This window comes from Ochotona princeps, chromosome 26, assembly GCF_030435755.1.
Source record: "Ochotona princeps isolate mOchPri1 chromosome 26, mOchPri1.hap1, whole genome shotgun sequence".
NCBI classification, from domain to species: Eukaryota; Metazoa; Chordata; class Mammalia; order Lagomorpha; family Ochotonidae; genus Ochotona; species Ochotona princeps.
Genome location: NC_080857.1, coordinates 11,364,394 through 11,387,201, shown reverse-complemented (window position 1 = coordinate 11,387,201; position 22,808 = coordinate 11,364,394). Strand labels below are relative to the sequence as shown.

The window sequence follows — 22,808 nt, the reverse complement described above, 5'->3', positions numbered from 1 at the left end:
AGACAGAAAGAAAGATCTTAATCTGCTGCTTCATTCCTCAAGTGGCTGCAGCAGCTGAAGTTGAGCTGATCCGAAGCAAGAGCCAGGAGCTTCGTCCAGGTCTTCCACGCTTGTGCAGGGTCCCAACAATCTGGGCTATCTTCTATGCTTTCCCAGGCCACAAGCAGTGAGCTGGAAGGAAAGTGGCGCAGCTGGGACTGGAACTGGCATCCATATGGGAGGTGGCACATGCAAGGTGAGGACTTTAGCCATGAGGCTGCTGCACAGGGCCCAAGGGTGCAGCTTTTTAGGCATCCCTGGACCAGCTGGTGTTCCAAGATCAGTGCCCCTGCCATAGCATCCTGACCGCCTGCTTCAATAGTAAATATACTCTCTCCATTCACAAAACTTTAATCTTCTGTGGACCAAAACACACATCCGCTAACTAAAGCTGTCTCTTCCTTCTGGTGCTCAAAAAAATATACAGGTTGGATAAATTAATGCAAAGCTTACTGCATTCTGAGCTTTCTCCATGTCTATGGCAGTAAAACATTTTTAGATAATGTGTATTAGAAAATAACCTTCAATTTTCACTGGAAAATTATAGTGATAATACCATCTGTCCAAGTCACCTGAAAAAATGTTATAGGTCAATAGTTCTCAACTAAGGATGATAGGACCACATATATAGGACAGTCACTGGACAAGATTTGGGGCACATTTGGCAACAGCATGACAAAAATTATCTGGCCCATAATGTCAGTAGAACAAAGGTTAAGAAATCCTGGGACCAAGTGATGCTACAAGCCAAGTCCAGGGTGATGTTGTGTTGCTGAAAATGTTGCAGTTCCCCTTTTGAATATCATTAAGAATGATCAATTCATGTAGAACAACAGGTTGGGATTTATTACATTCTTGCCATGTTCAGACACCTTGCAGATTTTTCACAAATGGTATTTATTTAATCCTCTCCAGTGTTGTGTGTTAGGAACTGTTATTACCCATTTTTCAAATAAAAAAGCAACACTTCTAATATTAATATATACAGGACCTTACAACGTTTCAGTATTAGAATGTAAGTTCAGGGCTAAGGTTCACTTGCTCTCTTTTTTTCAAGTTTCATGTCTTTCTTTCTTTCTTTCTTTTTTTTTTTTTTTACATTTATTTGAAAGGCATGATGACAGAGAGGAAAAAGACAAAGAGATCTTTATGCTGCTTCACTCCCCAAATGCCTGCAATGACAATGGCTGGTCCAGGCCAAAACCAGGAACCTGAAGCTCTGTTCTGGTCTCCAGTGTGGGTGATACAGGTCCCGTGTAGTTGGGCTATCCTCTCCTGCTTTCTCTTGCCTTCTCTTGCTTTCTCTGGCACAGTAGCATGGAACTGGATTGGAAGTAGAATAGCCAGGACTCAAGCAGGAGCTCTGATAAGGGATATATGGCACACCAGCTCTGCAGGTGGCAGCTTATGCTATTGTTCTAGGACTCTGACCCAGTCCTGTGTTCTTGACCAGTAGAGTATACCGATTCCCCAACAAGTGTATTCTCTTGTGTGAAGTCTTAAAGGAGTTTAGACCTCAGTGCTCGGTAGAAATCACAACTGAAAATATGGAGTGAACTTGAATTTGTGAAAATATAAATCAAAAATATCATTACGAACTAGTTTCTGCAGTATCATACTTTGAACTAAGTTGAACAAAGATGGTCATTAGCTGACACACATAGGCTATTGCTAATCCAAGGATCAAAGCAGGTGTGCTCTGGGCTTCTCCTTTGTAGGATTCCCGCCACGCTCAAAGGAAGATCTAAGGGTTTATTTCCATTAAGAATAAGATTTGTCATGCCTGATCAACACACTGATCTGCTTGGGACTTTTCTGCTGTTAAGGTGAATCCACAGTGACGGTGTGCCCCATGCCCCGTGTAATCTCATTAGGAACGTCCTTTGGAGCACAGCATCATGTCTCCTTACGTAATTATTAATGTGCCTGCAGAACAGCAAGCCCCCAGGCAGAGCATTGGCTGCCGGTGTGTTTTCTCTCACGGGAGACAACAATGCAGATGAGTAGAAACCTTACAATTTGGATGCATCATGATTCCAAGGTCTCTGCCCTTCCCAGTGATTATTTCTTTGAGGTTCAGCTGGTAAACTCTTAAGTAAATTATGTCATCTTCAAGCATTTGTTATCTTAGGCTTAAAAGCTTGGATTGTAGACAGAGTTGAGAGGCATCTCTTAATTTTACACAGAATTTAGATGCTGTGTGTGTGGGTGTGGCTTTGCCTTTTCTTTCTTTCCTTTTTTTCCTGCATAGAAATTCTGTTCATTGTGCGCCTGCCTCGTGCTCTGAGGACTGCTGTTCCAGTGTAATGTTAGGTCCAAGTCTTTTCATCCTACATGCCTGCCTCTTCTGTAAATACTTAGTAATACCATTTTATAATGCTCTATATAAATGGGCTCTTCTGCCTACAAATTAATCTTCCAGGTCCTGTTAGACATTACTGCCTGTCATTCACATCTGCATTTTTCTATTGAGGTCAAGTGACACAGAATTGAAGCCCTACTCCCCCTAGCAGATATAATTTGCATACAACATATAGTTTGAACCTATCTCCTATCACCACAGATAAACATATCTTGTGCCATTACAGGTCTCTAAAGAATCAAGTGATGTGCCCTTGTGTTTATTTTGTACTTACTAACTTAGGTATCAGAGTGTTGAGGGCAATGTTTGTCAATGTACTCACCCAAGGCTCTCTCTAACTCAGATTCTTTCCTTGGGGTTCTGTTCGTCCACCAGCCTCCTAGGTCAGCCTCTTGCTGCTGGACAAAGAACCACACTCATGTAGCAAAAGATCAGGAAACTTTAGTAGGGTTTGAAACCTGAGCTAAGTATTGCTTTGTCCAATTACATTAAACCCATTTTTTTTCTGTGCTACCATTAGTTGTATAAATTATTCTTCAAATACATAAAAATTTTGTCCAGTAAAAGCCTAGTCCCTTTCAGCGGCAAGATATCTCCTTGTACTTTTTTGTTTTAAGTCAAATAGCTCTTGGTACATCTTCTTTTTGCCTGCGAGGAGATCGTCTACCTTTTTATAAAATATAATAAACTATGAATTTATAACAACAAACTATGAATTTTAATGGCTCTGGTCACCATAGGCATTATCAGATGGCTTATAGTCTTTTAAATTATAGAACAAATTTACAATATCCTTGACACTTAAATAACATAGTGATTTTTTTTTCTTTTTAAATTATATTTCTAAAGATAGCCTAGGAAACTATTTCACATGCTGCCTCTGTGCTTTTCGATGCAAGTCGTTTCAATCTGTGTATTGGTGAGAATTGAGAGGCTCGCGGCTCACCATGTCCTGTCATGTTTGCTTATTTTATAGGGAAATCAAATCTGGCACCTTTCAATTAACTTCTCTACCTCTCTAATCTAAAAGCAGATGGAACACACTCTACAGCAAGAGGCGTGATTGCTATCTGTGGATTGCCTTTACTTTTCCAGCTATGTCTTCTATCGTTTTTAAATTGGCTAAAAGTCCTGAATAAACAGAAAAAAACTCTCACAGGCAGGAAGGCGGTGTTGTTGTAGGAGAATTTATTCCCAATCATGAGCTTGGCGATTACTAAAGGGCTCACAGTGATTCGTTTCCTCTGTACTTGGTGGTTTCTAAGGAGGGGATAAGTGGGTGTGTCCCTTCACTGCCGTTAGGGGTCGCTCTCACTGGAAACTCAAATGAAAAGTTGTTTTGGGGAAAGGCACAGATCAGGATGGGGAAGGAAAGAGACGCCATTTCTCTGCCTTCCCAATGTGGTATGTGTGTGCTTCTCTCTGACTTCTTTGTGTTGTTTCTCCTGCTCCATCATGATGTCAGATCAGAAGGATCCATCTTTTTTTAATGATTTCTTTTATAACCTGGAAATGGAGTCACAGCATAGTATTATGTAACAAAAAGGAAATAAATAATAATTCCAGTTTTTTTGAGTATACACATAGACAAAAGAGGAAATAAGTAGTCAGTATAAGTTTTCATAACAGTGATTTTATCATCTTCATCCTGTATTCATATTATCCAGAATTCTCATTAATAATTAATATGCTTTTATATCAGAATTTAAAAATGCATTTTTAAAGGAGATAGTTAACAACGCTACTTTCTCAATTCACCATTTTGGATATTTAAAATTCATTTCTGTATAGGTTTCACACTTTCCCTTAAACTTTACTGGTTGCTCAGTAACTGTCTCCATATTAAAACATGTCTAAGACCAAGAAGATTCGTTAGTGGTGAACTTTAATTGTTACTGGAGTTTCAGCAGTGTGCCTATGCCCCTTATCAAATACAAACTTAAGGAAGGTATTGACTGGTTTATAGTATTCACCATATAATTACTGATAGTAAAAGATAAATATATACTTTCCTCTTGAAAATAGATTATAAACATATAGTTCTCCTTAATATGTTTTCAACCAAATTAGTGTTTTTTAAAACATTATTTAATGCCAGCCCCTGTCTTATTACTTAGTCCCACTTAGGCTGTTTAACTCAGCAATTTTTGCATTATTTACTTCTTAACAGATATTTATTCATCAATTTGAGAGCCAGAGACAAAGAGAACTCCCATCCACTGGTTCACTCCTCAAATGCTTACAACAGACAGGACTGGGCTGAATAGAAACCAGCAGCCGGAAGTTACTTTAGCAATCTCCTACTGCCTCCCAGTGTGCACATTAGGAGGCAACTGGAATTGAACAGGGAACTGGGGACTCGCACCCGGGATGTCAGTATTCCAACTGGCATTGCAACTCTCAGCCAGCTGCCCAGCCTTCCATTATTGCTTTTAACTTACCTGCTTTCTCCTCTCTTCTTTCAAACAACAGATTGCAGACTGAGTTGAATGGACAAGTTCATGGGCTGATCAATGCTGCCCTGACCTGCGGCAGAAGAGGGGAGCTCAACCTGGCCAGGTGCACTGGTGCGGATACCACTGGTAACCTGGCATCACCCACTGCCTGTGTGGAAAGCTGAATTGATTTGCACATGGAAGACAGCAGCAGAGAGGGCACCGTAGGCTGATAAGAGACAGCAAGCAGATTATTTTGCCGCATGCCCTCACGTCATTTTCCCGAACTGGTGTTCTGAACTTGGACAGAACCCCATCTAGTCATTTTGCTTTTGCTCTATTGTTTTGTTTTGTTTTATTATTTTCCCCAATACGTTGTATTTTATTTCTGTGCTTCAGAAATGGGCCTACGGATCACAAAGTGGCCCAGACACGGGGCTTTGTTTCTGAAATCTTGGCTCATCATTATCGTGGGGCTAAACTCACAGGTGTCCAAACTCCTGGCCTGCCCTACTGTGTGCCGCTGCGACAGGAACTTTATCTACTGTAATGAGCGAAGCTTGACCTCAGTGCCTCTTGGGATTCCGGAGGGCGTAACCGTGCTCTACCTCCACAACAACCAAATTAATAATGCTGGATTTCCTGCAGAACTGCACAGCGTACAGTCAGTGCACACGGTCTACCTGTATGGTAACCAACTAGATGAGTTCCCTATGAACCTGCCCAAGAATGTCAGAGTGCTCCATTTGCAGGAAAACAACATTCAGACCATTTCGCGGGCTGCTCTTGCCCAGCTCTTGAAGCTTGAAGAGCTACACCTGGATGACAACTCGATCTCCACAGTGGGGGTGGAGGATGGGGCCTTCCGGGAGGCTGTTAGCCTCAAATTGTTGTTTTTGTCCAAGAACCACCTGAGTAGTGTGCCTGTTGGGCTGCCTGTGGACTTGCAAGAGCTCAGAGTGGATGAAAATCGGATCGCTGTCATATCTGACATGGCCTTTCAGAACCTCACGAGCCTAGAACGGCTGATCGTGGATGGGAATCTCCTGACCAACAAGGGCATTGCAGAGGGCACCTTCAGCCATCTCACCAAGCTCAAGGAATTTTCCATCGTACGTAATTCACTTACCCATCCCCCTCCGGATCTCCCAGGTACGCACCTGCTCAGGCTCTATCTGCAAGACAACCAGATAAACCACATCCCTCTCACAGCCTTCTCGAACCTCCGTAAGCTGGAACGGTTGGATATATCCAACAACCAACTGCGAGTGTTGACTCAAGGGGTTTTTGATAACCTCTCCAACCTGAAGCAGCTCACTGCTAGAAATAACCCTTGGTTTTGTGACTGCAGTATTAAATGGGTCACAGAATGGCTCAAATACATCCCCTCATCTCTTAACGTGCGGGGTTTCATGTGCCAAGGTCCTGAACAAGTCCGGGGGATGGCCGTGAGGGAGCTGAATATGAATCTTTTATCATGTCCCACCTCAACCCCCAGCCTGCCTCTCTTCACCCCAGCCCCAAGTACAGCTTCTCCTACGACTCAGCTTCCCACTCTCTCAGTTCCAATGCCAAGCAGGAGCCACACACCTCCAGTTCCTACCACATCGAAACTCCCCAAGATTCCCGAGTGGGATGGTAATGAAAGAGTGACCCCTCCTATTGCTGAACGGATCCAACTTTTCATCCATTTTGTGAATGATACTTCCATTCAAGTAAGCTGGCTCTCCCTCTTTACCGTGATGGCATACAAGCTCACCTGGGTGAAAATGGGCCACAGTTTGGTGGGCGGCATCGTTCAGGAACGCATAGTCAGCGGGGAGAAGCAGCACCTGAGCTTGGTCAACTTAGAGCCCCGATCCACCTATCGGATTTGTTTAGTGCCACTGGATGCGTTTAACTACCGTGCTGTGGAAGATACCATTTGTTCCGAGGCCACCACCCATGCCTCTTACTTTAACAATGGCAGCAACACTGCTTCCAGCCACGAGCAGACGACTTCCCACAGCATGGGTTCCCCTTTTCTGCTGGCAGGCTTGATTGGGGGTGCTGTGATATTTGTGCTTGTGGTCTTACTCAGCGTCTTTTGCTGGCACATGCACAAAAAGGGGCGATACACCTCCCAGAAATGGAAATACAACCGTGGCCGGCGGAAAGATGACTACTGTGAGGCGGGCACCAAGAAGGACAACTCCATCCTGGAGATGACAGAAACCAGTTTTCAGATCGTCTCCTTAAATAACGATCAGCTCCTTAAAGGAGATTTCAGACTGCAGCCCATCTACACCCCAAATGGGGGCATTAATTACACAGACTGCCACATCCCCAACAACATGCGATACTGTAACAGCAGCGTGCCCGACCTGGAACACTGCCACACGTAACAGCCACAAGTCCAGCATCCGCTAGGTGGACAGTAAAACTCTTGCAAACACGCACGTGTGCTTATAGAGACACACAGATTACATTTGATAAATGTTACACAAATGCATTTGTGCATTTGAATACTCTGTAATTTATACGGTGTACTATATAATGGGATTTAAAAAGTGCTATCTTTTCTATTTCAAGTTAATTACAAACAGTTTTGTAACTTTGCTTTTTAAAATCTTAAAAAATATATATAGTTGATGAAGTACTGTACAGGGTTGTACAATGAAAACCCGACGACAAGGTGAAAGAATGCGTGATGTTTCCATATGAGATGCACATTAACCACTTTGCTGTTGACGCTGTCTGAATATATTCCTTTCATAGAGCTGGTGGTCAGGTGAAAGGACCGATTAAAATGGACTCATCGGGGTAAGATTAATCCCATGGGTAAAAGAAGAGATGACCCAGATATTTCTGTGCTCTGTCTATACTTCCTGGTCTGGAAGAAAAGTGAAAAATTCCATAGGGCATGCATGGTGGTAGTTACCCTGATTAGACTGCACTCAGAAGATGCGCAAAACATCACAAGGAAGCTGGGTTCCCTTGAGATCATTTAACCCAACCTGACAGAATCAGAAACTGGAAATGAGTTTTGGCAGGATGCTAAAGCTCAGGGGTTAGCTTTCCGAGTGAGAACTGAATAACATCCTTTGTGCTTCCCTGACCTTATGTGATAACAGAATTAAAAGCTTGAGTCTGATTTTGGTTGTCTTCAGGGACCAGTGTGATGTGGTAGCAAGAAAACTCTCTTGAAAAGTGTTACTATTCAAATCATATGTCAGGTTGAATCACATCCAACAGAGATATATTCTAGAATACTTTTTTAGAAGAGGCTAATAAAATAATGGGAAGAATTATATTGAATGGGATTATTTTTGATAATGAGAATTATTTGGGTAGTGTCACTGAAGCTATATCAACATGGTATTTAGATCAACAAGGTAGCAATGTTTGGAATGCATGCCAATGGCATGTTACTTAAAACTCACTGATACTAGTTAGAAACAACTCATCAGTGATTCTGTTAAGCAGTATCAACTGGCTTTCTTAGTATCATGTTGAAGTAGCTCAAATTAACGTCTTTATCCCCTTGCAAATTTTTGTCTTCCAGTCATCCTGCATATATTTTTGTAATTAGTTGTTGGTGCCTCTTTTGTTTACCCACCCTCTGCTCAGTATTTCAAGGAAAAAAAATATGGTTACCAGTCATGGTTGAACAAAATATCCATATGTACTCAAACACTTTAAACTGTATACCAGTTTTCACTGCTAATAATTCTGTAAGGACACATCCACGCTGGCCAGATGAGTACATATTTTTTAAAGCAATCCTGAATTTTCAACTTGGATTCACTTTGATCCAGTTCCACTTTTGGAATTTCATTTGTTCCTTTTAAATGGTGAATGTTTTTCTACTTTGGGAAATAATGGAGGCATGATCAAGCTTACAGTCTTCACAGAGCCGGAAAAGGAGCAGAGGGCTTAGAAAAGAGAGGGATGTCCACGTTTATTTCTAGATATTTTCAAAGTAATGTCCATACTCAGAAGACATATTTCATCGACTCTTTTCCATGTCATCCCTTAGATGTAGAAGGGCTAAAACTCCACCTGTTATCTTAAAAAAAATGAATAAAACTTTGATGGATTCTTTTTCAAATCAAATATAGCCATTTCACTCTGTGAGGCATATTTGCTCTACCACCAACGATTACATTAGAGACTCATAAAGTAAATGTCGCAATCATCATGCTTTCTCTCTCTCTCTAAACAAAATAAAACTGTGATGTGTCTTCTTTGTAAACGTTTAGCTATGAAATGCTATGCAAGTTTTTCTTTATAGTAAGAGCTTTATTTTCTTTAATAATGTATCCCAACATAATATGTTTTAATCTTCCCCATCAGAGTAAGCAGAAAATATAACTGAAGCTATTATGCTGTAAACACAGTAATTGACACTAAGCTGTCAGTAGAGCTGAACTTAGCTACGAATTAATTTAAATCTATTTTAAGGTGACTCTAGTTTTCCTATTAGTCTGTTAGCTAGAAGGTTTTGGCTGTTGTTTCTTTAAAGCTAAGGCCCACGTAGGGAAGGGATCAGACAATCCATGAAGGTGATCCATGCAGCAGTAAGCCATTTAAATCAGAAACTGAAATGGGGATTTATGTACCTAGATAATTCCCTTCCTCTGTCCTCATCCCCTTGGCTGTGTAGATAAAAGTGTATGTTCAAATGATGGTACGTTGACTTTTGATTTTTTTTGCTTCTGTTATTCACAAAAGAATCATTCTCATTTGTTTGTGTTTTTTTACACTCCCAGTGGAATTTTTGTCTCATGAAAGCGTTTTTGCTTTGGGCCATAAATAATAAGGATGGAGATATTTATGTTATGTCCTGGGATTCACAAAATCCTTTGGGATTTAAGTAGTAGAAAGGTGACCCAGTTATATTAAGTGGTTAGAATGATCCAAAAAAGTTCCTCTTCTACAAAGTGTCCTAATGGGACAGAATCTTAGTGACAGGCTTTATTTTGATGTCATGCACAATTCACTCAAAGTTGCCCAAATTATCCCCGGCCTCTCATCTGTAGTAGTGTACCTGGAATCCTCAACTGCGTCATGATAGAAAGCACATAATTGAATCGGTGATGTCTGATGTATCTTAGAAAAATTTTATTGCTGGGACATCCTGGTGAATTATGCATTTATTAACATTTCTAGTCCTAGGAATGTGTTTTGCAGATATAATTGTATTGTGAGTTGATTAACTCATAGTGAAGGTTGAAAATATAGGAAATACCGTGGAGTAAAGCCATGGTTTGCTGGCTTGCTCATAACTTGGTGTTATCATACCAAGTGAGAATTTGTGACAATATATGACCACTTTCAGAGCTTAGTCACTGCTACTGTAAAAATGACACTGCGAAATGCAAAGGCATAGCCATGGCCACACAGGTATCATTGATGGTTATATCACAACCCTGGTAGTTGTTAATGCTACAGTGATGTTTGACCAAGAATAGATGAAAAACTTCCCAAGAAACGTTCAGATACGCCTACAGCCAACCATGTGAGTCAGTCACAGGCAGAGACAAGGAGAGGAATCTGTCCCCTTCCTATTTTCTTTATGCAACAAATAGAAAACACTCTCCCTTGAGAAAAATAATGGAATTTATAATTACCTAGATGTTTGTTGAAAAGGTATTAGGCATTTTCTCTGAGGCTAAAACGAAAAGTATAGCATGACCAGTCCAATTAAAAAATTTTAATGAAAAAGTTAACATCACAGCTCCGTTTCCTACTAGTGTGAATCATAATGGTCTTACTGATTTCACACAAGTCAGAACTTACTTCCCACTGAGTAAACAAGTGCTTCATATTGTGAGCGAGGCATCCATTCAAAACACAAGACAGTATTATGGTCCACAGGGAGCAGATGCTGCTCTTGATTAGCAAAGCTAAGCTGCAGAATGCAGTGTAGCTCTCGAACGGGAAAGTGGCTAGTTTCCACTAACGTCTTTACTCAAAGCATTTCCTTTAACCTATATTTTTTAAAAAGGCATTGCATTTTTGTTTAGAGTTATGGTTTTTGCTTAAGACTTATGTTTTAGTTGCATGGGGAAAGAAAGTAGGAAAGAAGTCCTGCCAAAAGAACAAAATACCTAAAAACAAAACAACTTCCAATTCTTGGTCTTGTCAGACCTTTCCGAATGCTACTTTGAAAATTTGAGATATGAATAGTAGGAAGCTGTAGCTTGCATACTCTAATTTCTTCAGCAAGTTCACAAGACAATTGCTGGTAGTGAATAATGCTTGTCACTGATTGTAGGGACAAGTTTTGTACACATGATTCTGGTTTTTGTTTTTATAGGTGCACACCGAAGAGAAGAGCACAAAGCAAGTCATTGCCACATGCATTATTAAATTAGCATGAAACACACATAAACATACTCAAACACACCCATAGAAATGGGGTATTTGTTAAGGGGTCCATGGAAGGTACAATATACAGTCATTTGAGGCCAAGAAAAGGCTTTGGCACTGCATGTCCCTCTCTAATCCAGGTATATATATTCATGGGAAGTCAATCCCGATGGCTGTTACTGTTTGAACTTTGTGTTGATTTGCTTCTTGCTTGTGTTTAGTGTGTTCTCTGACAAGGGGCGGAGGGATTTTACATCACACCATCTTTTGGAACCTACCATGTTGCACACTTTTGTTAACTACAAACTTCACTCTACACTATACAGTACCTTGTTGATATATCCAGTAAAGGCTTATTTTAAAAGAAAACCATATTGTGTTTATCTGAGTAAGTTCATTGAGACACCATCCGTGATTGTGTGGCTAATGTAAAAGATACATGAGGGGTCACATGATGAATCAAGATGACAAGAATGAAGGAGATGATACAATTTTTTATATCTCTTGTCAAGACAACTTCTGTTAAGGGCATTTTTTTGTGAGATATTTATATAACATCCAAAAGTTCTTCTCTATTTTTCTTAATTATGAGAACTTGCAAATATCCTGTAAGTATACACACATGCACAGAACATATTATTTTGTATTTGTGAAGTCCACATTGATTATCATGGAGATAACTCCAATATAGTTATCCTGAAAGAGAATACTCATTTCTTCCTCATGTATCCTACCGGCTTTAAAGATTAATTTCTTTAAAGAATGCTCACATAATAGTGTTCTGCTTTGAAATTGTTTATAATTCATATATTCAAGTTCAATTTTGGATGACTCAAACAGTTTTCTGGAACCTTTTTCCCTACCCCTTTCTGGCCATTTCACTAATAATGAATTTGACAGAGATTGAATCAGGAAATAAAATTATGACACTTCAGTGAACCAGTATTAGTTGTTTGTAGAATCTCAGCTGGAAAAATAGCTATGAGAGGCAACAATAATCAGTGATCATATTACATTTTGGGAATTTTATGGCTATTCTTGATTACTTTGGCCAACAGCTACAGACATGACTCTGGAGGCTAGACACTTCGCCAAGAAACAGTACTCATTCAAAAAGATTTATTTATGCCTTTTTACCGAGTTTGGGCATTAGACTTTGTTCAAAGGCCTCATGAGAAAGAAAATGCAGTCTGAGCCTATCTTCTGTTCCACTGTATCCATAAAGAAGTCTGCACATTGATCCAACATGTTTACTCTTCATCTGTTTTCTGTAGTGCTAGCTATGTTAAGGTCTGCTGAGGATTCAGAGGAACAAAAAATTTAACTCCACCATTAAGGAATTCACGGGTGGTACAATAAATGCTGCTGCTTATGCATCCCAGTGTTCCAAAGCCCATGAAACAGCTTTGCACATTCGCATTAAACTACCAACGTACAGCAGATGTTGCATCTGTCTTGTGTCTTAAATGTTAGATGATCTAAGTCTTAAATAGATGAAGAAAAATTGATACTACAGTGGTAACGTCAGAACTCATTTGGTTTAGATTTTCAAACTTACACCAAATACTTGAAACTGTAGGAATTATATTGAGTAATTCCCATTCAGTCTTTTGAGTTTTAATGGTGCCACCAGAAAAGAAAACAATCCAAAACAGTAATTATGACATCTGACAATTATTAAGCCCCCGTGTGTTTGAGCTACGCCATATGCTTTGATAATGTTTTATTTTATTCTTGAAGTAACCCCATGAGGAAAATCTTCTTGGCTGTTCTGACTTAAAAAAATCATATCCAAGAGAAACGAAATTAGTCTACAATCACAAGTCCCATAAAAAGCAGAATCTGGACCTAACCCCAACTATTACTCAATGGACACTTAACTTTTCCCGAATCTTGATAAATGATCATATTAAGACCAATTTCCAGGATAAATTTTAAACCAATCTTTGAAGATGGAGCAGTTGTTTTTGATGATGGTGTTCTGTAAATACCTTATGCAATAGTAATGATTCTTATAAAAAGTCTAATGGGTATTTTTAAAATTCGCCAACATCTACCTCATTTCAAGCCTGCCATCATCCTTTCTTATTTTCTTTTATTGAGATGGTGTTTTCATCATTATTTGATGGCTGCACATTTATCTGTTCTGAAAGTTTTTGGTGGAATCAAAACCATACCCATAGGGTGAGCTGAAAAAAATATTCACAGGGCTTGAATTGGGTTATTTTTAGTAATGAATTTGTTTCACAGTTGAGAAGTTGCTGTAAGTATTTTCTAGCTACTGCTGAAGATGCACATATGTCAGAATCTATTAGGGCATTAGCAAGCTGGATTCTAGATTTATACTCCTTTTTCATAGCTTATTATATAAGCTAGCTTTCATTAGTTAAACTGAAAATTACAGATGTAGATTTTTGTTTATACCCCTAAAGATATCATTTTAATATGCACATCAGGTAATGATTTTGTCATTTCGTTGGTATGAACTCTAACTTTCTATCTTCTTATTGTTCCCATTTCAATCACATAATAAACCTACATACTGGATCACTATTTGCCTCATTAAATATAAAACTACCTTGGCACAAGAATCTGTTGAGTTCCTTAGTTTGACACTATAAACCTTGTTTAAATGATTAAGTTTCCTTTTTAAACAGCAAGTATTCGCTGCGGCCCGGTAATGTTGGGTGCAGAATAAAACTGTTTCCTGGGAGACAAATTTTCCATCAAAACTCTTGCCTAAAAGGTGCTAGTGTTCAGCACTTGACCCAGGCTATTTCTGCTGATTTACTTCGAAAAGTCACAGCCTGAAATTATTTGCCAAAGATGCTTCTAATTCAGGTACTTATTTTGTCTTTCAAATGGATTTTCTCTTTTTGATTCTATAGCAGTGGTGATTATGACCCATCTTTTACTCTTTTCTCACTTCAGCTCTTCTTGCACCTCAGCATGAAAAATAATCTACTAAGAATGCCTAAGTGTCTTGCTTTCAAGCACTTACCATTATTTAAATAGTAGATTTCAAACTTACTGCCTGATATTTATCATCCAGCTGGCCATTGTTCACTACATTCCTTACCAATGTTGCCTACCAATGTTGCAGTCCATTTGAACATGTTCTCTAGGTTAGGGGTGCATTTAACATGAACAAGCAGCAAAAGGCTTTAATCAGCTTTCCAGAGATCTCATTCACACTGCCGTGCTTCTTCAAATATTTCATCCTGTGGCAATCTTTGCTGACATACTCATTGCTTGTGATGCAGGACAAATACAATCCCATAAAAAGCTGCTTGAATCATTTTGTGTATTACATACAGCTTTGAAAGTTTTATTTTAGCACCAATATAGCTGTAATATGTAGAGGTATGTTTTGTACCTAAACCTTGCCCCCATGGAGACAGAGAACATTCTGTCACTTGTACTGTGTCTTGGGGTGAGTTCAGAGGCTTGTCTCTGGGAGATATTCAACGTGGAGAAGAGTCACCAGGTCAGACTTCTGGCCAGATGGTTTTGAAAATAACCTTCTGGAAGAGCTGTGGAACTATGAATATGTGACTAGTTGATGGCTATACCTTTATCCGATTTGAAATCTACACTCAAATGGTGAACAGTGATAACTAGGAAACTGATTTGGAGAACATTCCTTTACTCTGCTGCAGACAACCTCACAATTCTGGGCCAGTTTCCAGAAAAACAAAGGAAGGATGTATGTTTAAAGATCCCATTTCAACAAAGCTTCAGCTTCAGGAGAAGTCCAGAAAACACAGAGAGATACAAAGTCAACTATTTTGGCAGGTTACTCTTCAGCAGTATTCCACACAGGCACAAAGCAAAGGTGGATTATTTGTGTCTTCATATCTCTCAGCAAAATCCAAAGAGACAGCAATTATTCATTGTCGTATCCTACACAAAAAATACAGCATATATCATGTCAAGGTTTACATGGTGTTATCTTGGGTATTGCTATGAGAGTAAATAACTCTCCAAGAAATTCTTCATCCGTAAAAATGGCAATGGATAGTGTCAGTTAAGAACTCAGACTTGAAATCAGATCAGCTCATTTTGGACACCTGCTACTACCACTGACCTGAAAATTGGCCCCAGCAATAACTCATAGACACCACTTTTCCCCTAAATGAGAACAGTGATATATAATGTTAGTCATGGCTGTCACAGTTAAAAGCATGTAGACTGATTGGCACGGCATCTGATTCTGAGCAAGCCCTAAATAAATTAAGTACCAGATATTTTTCATGCAAAATGAATTCATAAGCAGAAAATGAGACATTGCCACCTCTTTTTGATTTAAACCAAACTTTGAGTATTAAAATCTGAATTATGTATTGTTTATCTAAATAAAAAATAATTAACATCCAAAATTCCATGTAGATATCACAACTGTTATCAATAGCAGCCTATTTCCTCTTTACTGTTGTTTTTGCAGTTAGGATAAATAAGGCCTCTGGGTTAACAAAAAATCTTAGCAGGAGAATGATTCAAGGACTCCATCATGCAGATGCTATGGTTGACCACATGTTATGCAGTTAACTTTTGCAATTGGTATCACTCCAATTTTGTCATTATTTGTAATTAAGAAGAATGCATCCTCTTCAGCTGGGTCATGTTGGTTTTTGCCTCTATGTACTTTCTATTTATGATGGGATAATCTCAACACATCTCTTTCACTGTGGTCTGAGGTTTTTTTTTTCCTTTGCTTTGCTTTTTTTTTTCATTACTCAACAAATTGCAGAATGTCAGATATTTGGGTATTGAATGAAATAATTTCTCTACTAGTCCTTGAATGCATTGTTTCGTTTGTCCCAGGGCAGTTATTTGGTGAGTATAAATGGACACGAGAATTCCTATGGTTCATAGCCGAGCGCTCTTCTATTTGCACGTGTCTATTTTTGATTTATTGACCCCAAATCTTATCAATACTAAATAGTTTACATGTTTACTTGGAACGTGTAGTTGTCTCAGTAGTGTATCTGATGTTTAGGGTGGCAGAAAGTGAGTTATTCCGTAAAGGAGTCCAATTATTTCAGGTAGAGAGTAATTCTGTTTACAGAGCTATAGTCAATTGGATGAGAAGTCACAATAGTCCAACACGATGGAACCCTTCAGTTCTGAGTTCAAAGCTGTCTAGAGCTGGATTCAAACGCCTGCTCCAGCACATGTAGGCTTCAGATTCCATCTGAACATGGAGTTGTAAGAAACACCACCTACCATGTAAGAATATAGAGAAATACCCAAGGTATGCTAAGTACTAGATAAAGTTCAGATACTTTCTGAAAATAGAAACGATTGGTATAACAAAGATTAGAGTACCCAGCACAAGTACTTGTAATTTGGGTAAAATCATTTCTCTTTGTCTTGTTTCTGCTTTTTGATAGTGTAACAAATTGGCTCATCTCCTAAATTCTTTTGAAATCAGAATTCTCTTTAATACTTGCTGATTTTCAATGAGGTTTACCTTTAGCTAATTGAAGCAATTATTTCCTGTGTTCTTATAAACTGAAGATGATGTGCATAGATTGTGTAAGGGAGATAGGTATTCAATCGCATTGACATTATTATAGAGACTGACCTATTTTCCATTTCTTTTAACAAACTTAAGCTTGATTTTTTTGTTTTAAGGATTAACTTATTGAAAGGCAGAGTAACACACAGAGAGAGGGAGAGACAAAGAGAGATCTTTCATCTACTGATTCAGTCATTCACAACATCAAGAACTGGGCTAAGTCTAAGTCTAAAGCAGTACTGACATTTCTGCATTTCGTGTGGGCGACTGAACCTAAGTGTTTGGGCCAGCATCTGCCATCCTCACAAGCACTTCAGGAGCAAACTGAATAGGGAATGTAGAGTGGCTGGAACTCAAACCTCATCGTCCAGTGCAAGAGGCAGCTGTCCCGAGTGGTGGAAATTGGTGTATTCTGTGTTCACCCCAAAACAATGTCTTTGAAAAACAAGATGCATAATCAGTAAAAATAGGACCTATAGAATAATAAATAACCACGAATTTGTAGCTGTATTGTATCGTTATTAAATATTACCAAATCTCAATTTTCTTATATGTGAAATGATACACTTGAAAGGGTTGAATGAAATAATTTATGTGAAGTTTTCACTTCAGAGACTGACTTTTATTCAAGCCCATTATGGCTATAAAACTACAAATGAGTAGAAAGAAAAACAAATGGAAACAAACTGATTCTAAAGAATTCTTTCTCTCGAAATCAGGAAATGCAAATTTTTACTAAGTTGATATATTTATGAAATAACTTATTTCAGTAAAACTGATCAATGATAGATTTTCCTATGATGAAAATTGTATACAGCAAAATTATTTCTAAATACTGAATATATCTTCTAGTTTTTCAGGTATTTTATGTAATAGGTATTAACATTTGAATATTCAATGAAAAGGGAATTATGGGAAGAATATTCAAGAAAAATATTAAATGATAAGTGTGGTTTATTTTTGATGGAAGACAATGGATTTTAGCACTGATTTTGCCACTTCTTTGCTCTGAATTTTGAAAATATGCTCAATTAAGGTCTAAAACATTTATAATGGGTTTTTAGCATAATTAGATAATTCATATTTCTAGAATCTACAATATACCTATTAAAACACTGCTTAGATGGTAACAGTGGAATGTTAATTTCAAGATATTTTTTAAATAGTTGCCCAAGAACACTACCTCTCAGTCAGTATCAGCTTCTTTATTAAAAAGGTTAAATATATTTGAAAGAGTGAGTGAAAGAGACATAAACAGACGTCCCATCTGAAATTTATGCTCCAGTGCCTAGCAATGTCTGAAACTGGGCTAGGTGGAAGCCAGGAGCCGGAACCTCAATCTAGGTCTCCCACATAAGCTGACGGGGAAACGAGGACTCAACCTGCCTCCCAAGCTGTGCATTATAGGATTCGTGAATCAGGGGCAGAACTGGGACTCCATAGGATTCCAATATGAGAAGCATGCCTACCAGGCAGCACACATCTGCTACACCAAATCCCTATTTCAACACTAGCTTCCATGGATCACACCATCTTTCTGATCGAATAACAGATACTATTTTTATTAAAGATGTTTATATAAATATACACTTTCCAGTAATTTACAATAGTCTAATGACTGATGTTTTAAGTGAATGCCTTTTAACTGTGTAATTAAAAAATGATACCTGAGACTAAGATTGAAGTATTATTATTTTTCACAAAATAGTATTTGTGCGTCTCAAACATTAGTTCTTTGTTACAGAATTTTGAATGTTTATAGTACTGTAAAGGTATTGAACAAAATGTAGCCAAATGAGTAATACAATTATTTTTAAGGATAGAACTGCATTTGGCTACTCTTGTAAAGGACCAAATTTATGCTTTAAAAGGAGTTATTAAAGCCAATATAATGGAAGTATTTAATGGAAGTTTTATTGTAAACATCACTATCATTGTTTAAATACATAGAAATAGAAATGAATTTGCCACAGGAGGGCGGGAACTACATTTTGAGTAATCTCAACTAATCTTCCATGGTGAGATAAATTCAAACTTTGAGAAAAGCATGTCTTTGAAATAATTTATTCTAGCATAGCATTGCTTAATGGTCAAACCGGCATAAATTGTCTGTTTAAGAAATTCAATAGAACATTAGAAGGAAACAATGAACATACCAGCATAAGGAAGCAAATAAAACACAATTTTTCATACAAAAATGACTGACATTTTATAAGAAAAAAATCGAACAAATAAAACCACAAAGCATCTCTTACACAGGATGATCAAACAGGTGGGTAAATTGTCATGTGACAAATAATTTCAGGGGGAAAAACAGTGTATTTGTGGACACACAACTAGACATATTTTAAACACAGAAACCATTGTGGCATGGATATAAGTTTAAATAATAAATCTCTTTTAGAAACTACATAAAATAAAAGCTTACATCTTGACCAATGGAGTACCAGAAGCATTCATGTGTGGCTTAAATCTTCACCTTCTAAAAACTTGAAGAATGATTTTCTGTTATTCAAACTTGTTCAAGAAGCACTATGGTCTATAAGGTGTTAGGAATAGCACTGACTTTGCGGTCCACATGTTGATTCATTGTAGTTCGCATTTTAATTCACTCCCCTAACAGCTGTGTCTTTTAGCCAATAATTTCACTTCTTTAGCATTTGGTTTCATATATCTACACAACACAAAAATATCTGCCATGGTGTTATTGTGAGAATTTGTTTGAACTTGTCAGCACAATGCCTGGTACATAGCCATTGCTTAGCACTTTTAACTCCTTCCAGTTTTCCTCTTTTTTTCCTCATTTCCGTGAACATTTATTCTGTTTGTGCATCCTAGAAGCATTTTGTTTCACTAAGTTTGTCCCTGGAACATGCTCAGCCGATGATCAGGTGGGGAGGTGGTAGGGAGAAATATGAAGGAAGGGCCAGACATGTTACTTTGTTTCATGTCATCCACCAACGATGGCAGGCTGTATTTCAGATTCACGTAGTATTTCACTCTGGTTTTACTTCTTCCTCTAGCTGGTACTTTTCCTTTTCCCTTCTTATACTTTCCACAGTTGTCTGTCACAAGGACCACCAAGTGAGCTTCTTGCTGGCTAACTAAATTCTGCAGCTTTCCTGGGACCCCTCCTAGACCATCACCTACTGTCTATGTCACATTTCAGCTTGCAACTCTTTTAAATGTCACCAGATACACAGTGATAATTACAAGAATGTATAAGACTGAGCCCAAAGTTTTCCTGTAATTATGAAAAAAAGACATGAAATTAAATTTATATAATGTTTTGTCTGTTCTTCTAAGAATCAGAGTGATAGCTTTAACACAAATAAGGGCCAATTTTTGATGTGTTACAGTGGAAAACCTTTTTTGTTGTTGTTGTTGTTAATTTGTACTGTCACTTTTCTATTCTTGTTGTGATCAGATTTCAAGGGAAAACACAAAACCTTCACATTTCCTGGAAATTAAATTCAATCAAAACACATAATGCAAAAAAGCCAAAAAGTGATTAATACTGACATCTTTGAATGAAACCTGAAAGAATCCAAGTTTGCCAACGCTCCATGAAAATAAAATTGTCTAGGAAAATGATAACCAAGGTGATTGAGGCACGAACACAAGTATCTGCTGTGAATAGAAACGAAGAAGAAAAGAAAACCTATGCCGAAACCAAGACAATGCCGGGAGCTGGAAGTCTATTCGGAAGCAGATTTCTGTCATGATTCAGTTACATTAAGGGTAGCTGCAGAATCCCACAGATTTCCTCCATCCCTGTCTGGAAGCTGAGAAAGCAAGAACTCACGTTCGCTGTTGCCTGGTTTCCACCTTCTCTTGTTTCATTCCTTGACAAATTCAGTTAAACAGATGGCAGGTTGTTTATGAGCACGCCATCTCATTAAGTCAAGAAAATCTTGACAGGAGTTAAAGAGAATTGAATTCACTTTCTGAAGTGGTTTATGGTAATAAAATAAGCAGCTTTCTGTGAAAGTAGTTTACCTGCATGGACAGAAAGAAGATGAAATCTAAAAATCATGGGACATTCAAGACACCGATTTCACTTATGGTCATCCAAGTAGGAGTAGGACCCCCAAAAGTAATTATGAGATTTCTTTTTCTATTTTCTGCCTCCTACGTCTTTTTCTTTCTGAAGACTTATTTATTTTATTTGAAAGAGTTACACACAGAGAGGAGACAGAGAGATCTTTCATCTGTTTGATCACTCCCCACATGGCTGCTAGCCAAGAGCTTCCTCCAGGTTTCCCAGGTGGGTGCAGAGACCCAAGACCTTTGGCCATCTTCCTCTGCTTTTCCAGGTCATTAGCAGGAAACTGGACTGGAAATGGAACAGCCTGAATTTGAACCAGTGCCTACGTGGGATGCTGACACCACAGATGGAAGATTAGTAAGCAACGTCACCACAGCAGCTCCTACTGTTCAAATGATTGTTCAAATGAACAATGTATCTCTGTCATCTAGGAGAGATGCTTACTATTTTTCATAAAATGTTGGCCAGGATTAACATGCCTATTGGTAGGATTTACATTAATAAATTCTTCCTGTTGTTGAGAGTATTATGCATTTGAAAAATGGAAAAATCAAAGATCCTGTAAAGCGTTGATCAAGATTTTATAAGTCACGGGATAAATTTTGAAACACAGAGGTGTGGACTTGGAGTTGTGTTTCCTCCTCTCTCTGTGCCACACTGTTTCAGTAGTAGAATATTTTATCGTGGTTGTTATTGTCTAACAACTTTAGTATAGACTGTCCCCTTATCTTTTGTTGACTCATTCTGGAGACACAGCAACAGCAAGTGATCAGTCTGAACACATTGTCCCTCCCCGTGCACACTTTTTTCAGGTTGCTTAGGAACTCTGTGAAACCATGATCCTGCCAACCTGCTGACTGCATTTGGAAACGCATCATTATGGGTTTTTAATGTGGGTCATGATCAAAGTTCTCTTGGGAAGCAAAATTCAGTCATTAAATGTATATTGCAAGTTTCAGATATATTAAAAGGTTTTTAAATTGTTTAATGCTTAAGGAAGTCACTTGGAATCCTCTCCAAAAGCAAATGCGGAGAGGCAAAATCATTGAACAATACTAACAATGACTGTGTGCTTTCATTGAAGTCTCCAGCATGTTTTATACTTTCACTTCCTTAAATGCCCTACCTTAAAAAAAATCAGTTTGTTTGGGGAGTATTTCTACACCTTTATACGTGTACTATAGTCTCGTCATTGGTCAGGCTACAGTCCAGCATCTCTATGAAGAAATGTAAGCTTCTTGGCCAGAACAAAGGGAATTTCTCAAAAAAAAAAAGTCATAGGAATTATCTCCTTCTTGGTCTCAGAGAACTGAAATACAGGGTGTTTATTTATTTATTTATTTATTTATTTATTATTTATTTATTTATTTACTATCAGGAAAACAGATATAAAGCGGAGAGGTAGAGAAGAACTTATGTCCCCTGGTTCACTCCCCCAAGTGGCCACAATAGCTGGAGCTGAGTCTAGTCCGAGTCTCCCATGTGGGTGCAAGATCCTATGGCTTTGGGCCATCCTCAATTGCTTTCCCAGGCCATAAACAGGGAGCTGGATGGAAAGTGGAGCAGCTGGGACATAATCTGGTCCCCATATGGGATCGCGGTGGATGCAAGGTGGAGTTTAGACACTAGGCTATTGCACCAGGCCCATACTGAAATATTTCTAAAACGCAGACCCCTTTTCATGCTTGGCTAGAGTACAACTGAATTGCCTGTGTAGACATTGTTCCCTGGCTTTGCACCACCCATGCCATCTTCTGCTAATTGCTTAAGCTGTATGTCTAATTTCATCCTAGAGTCAGTGTAAGTATTAAATGAACTCAAGTTTCTGTAAAGCATGTAAAAAGCCACTACAGTTCTCCATAGAATGGTGAAATGTTTCTACTAAAACTCACAGATGTGAAAGCTAACAATGCACAAGGCTTTTTGAAACATAACAAATTCCAAGGATTAAATAACAAAGTGTGTTATTTAATGGTGGAGCTGCAAGATGGTAGACTCATTACCCAGGGCCAAAGCCTGGATATGGCTTGTGGTGCTCATTATCTCAGC

At 38.4% G+C, this 22,808-nt stretch overlaps 1 protein-coding gene across 1 annotated transcript in view; it reads left to right on the top strand.

Annotated features, from left to right (window-relative positions):
• Positions 1–10,794, top strand: part of FLRT2 (fibronectin leucine rich transmembrane protein 2) — an 88,346-nt gene extending 77,552 nt beyond the window's left edge. Inside the window, exon 2 of the mRNA XM_004584352.4 lies at positions 4,874–10,794. Within this exon, the coding sequence (XP_004584409.2) occupies positions 5,238–7,220 (1,983 nt within the window). The 5' untranslated portion in view covers positions 4,874–5,237 and the 3' untranslated portion in view covers positions 7,221–10,794. The remainder of the gene's footprint in view (positions 1–4,873) is intronic.
• The last annotated feature ends 12,014 nt before the right edge of the window (positions 10,795–22,808 follow it).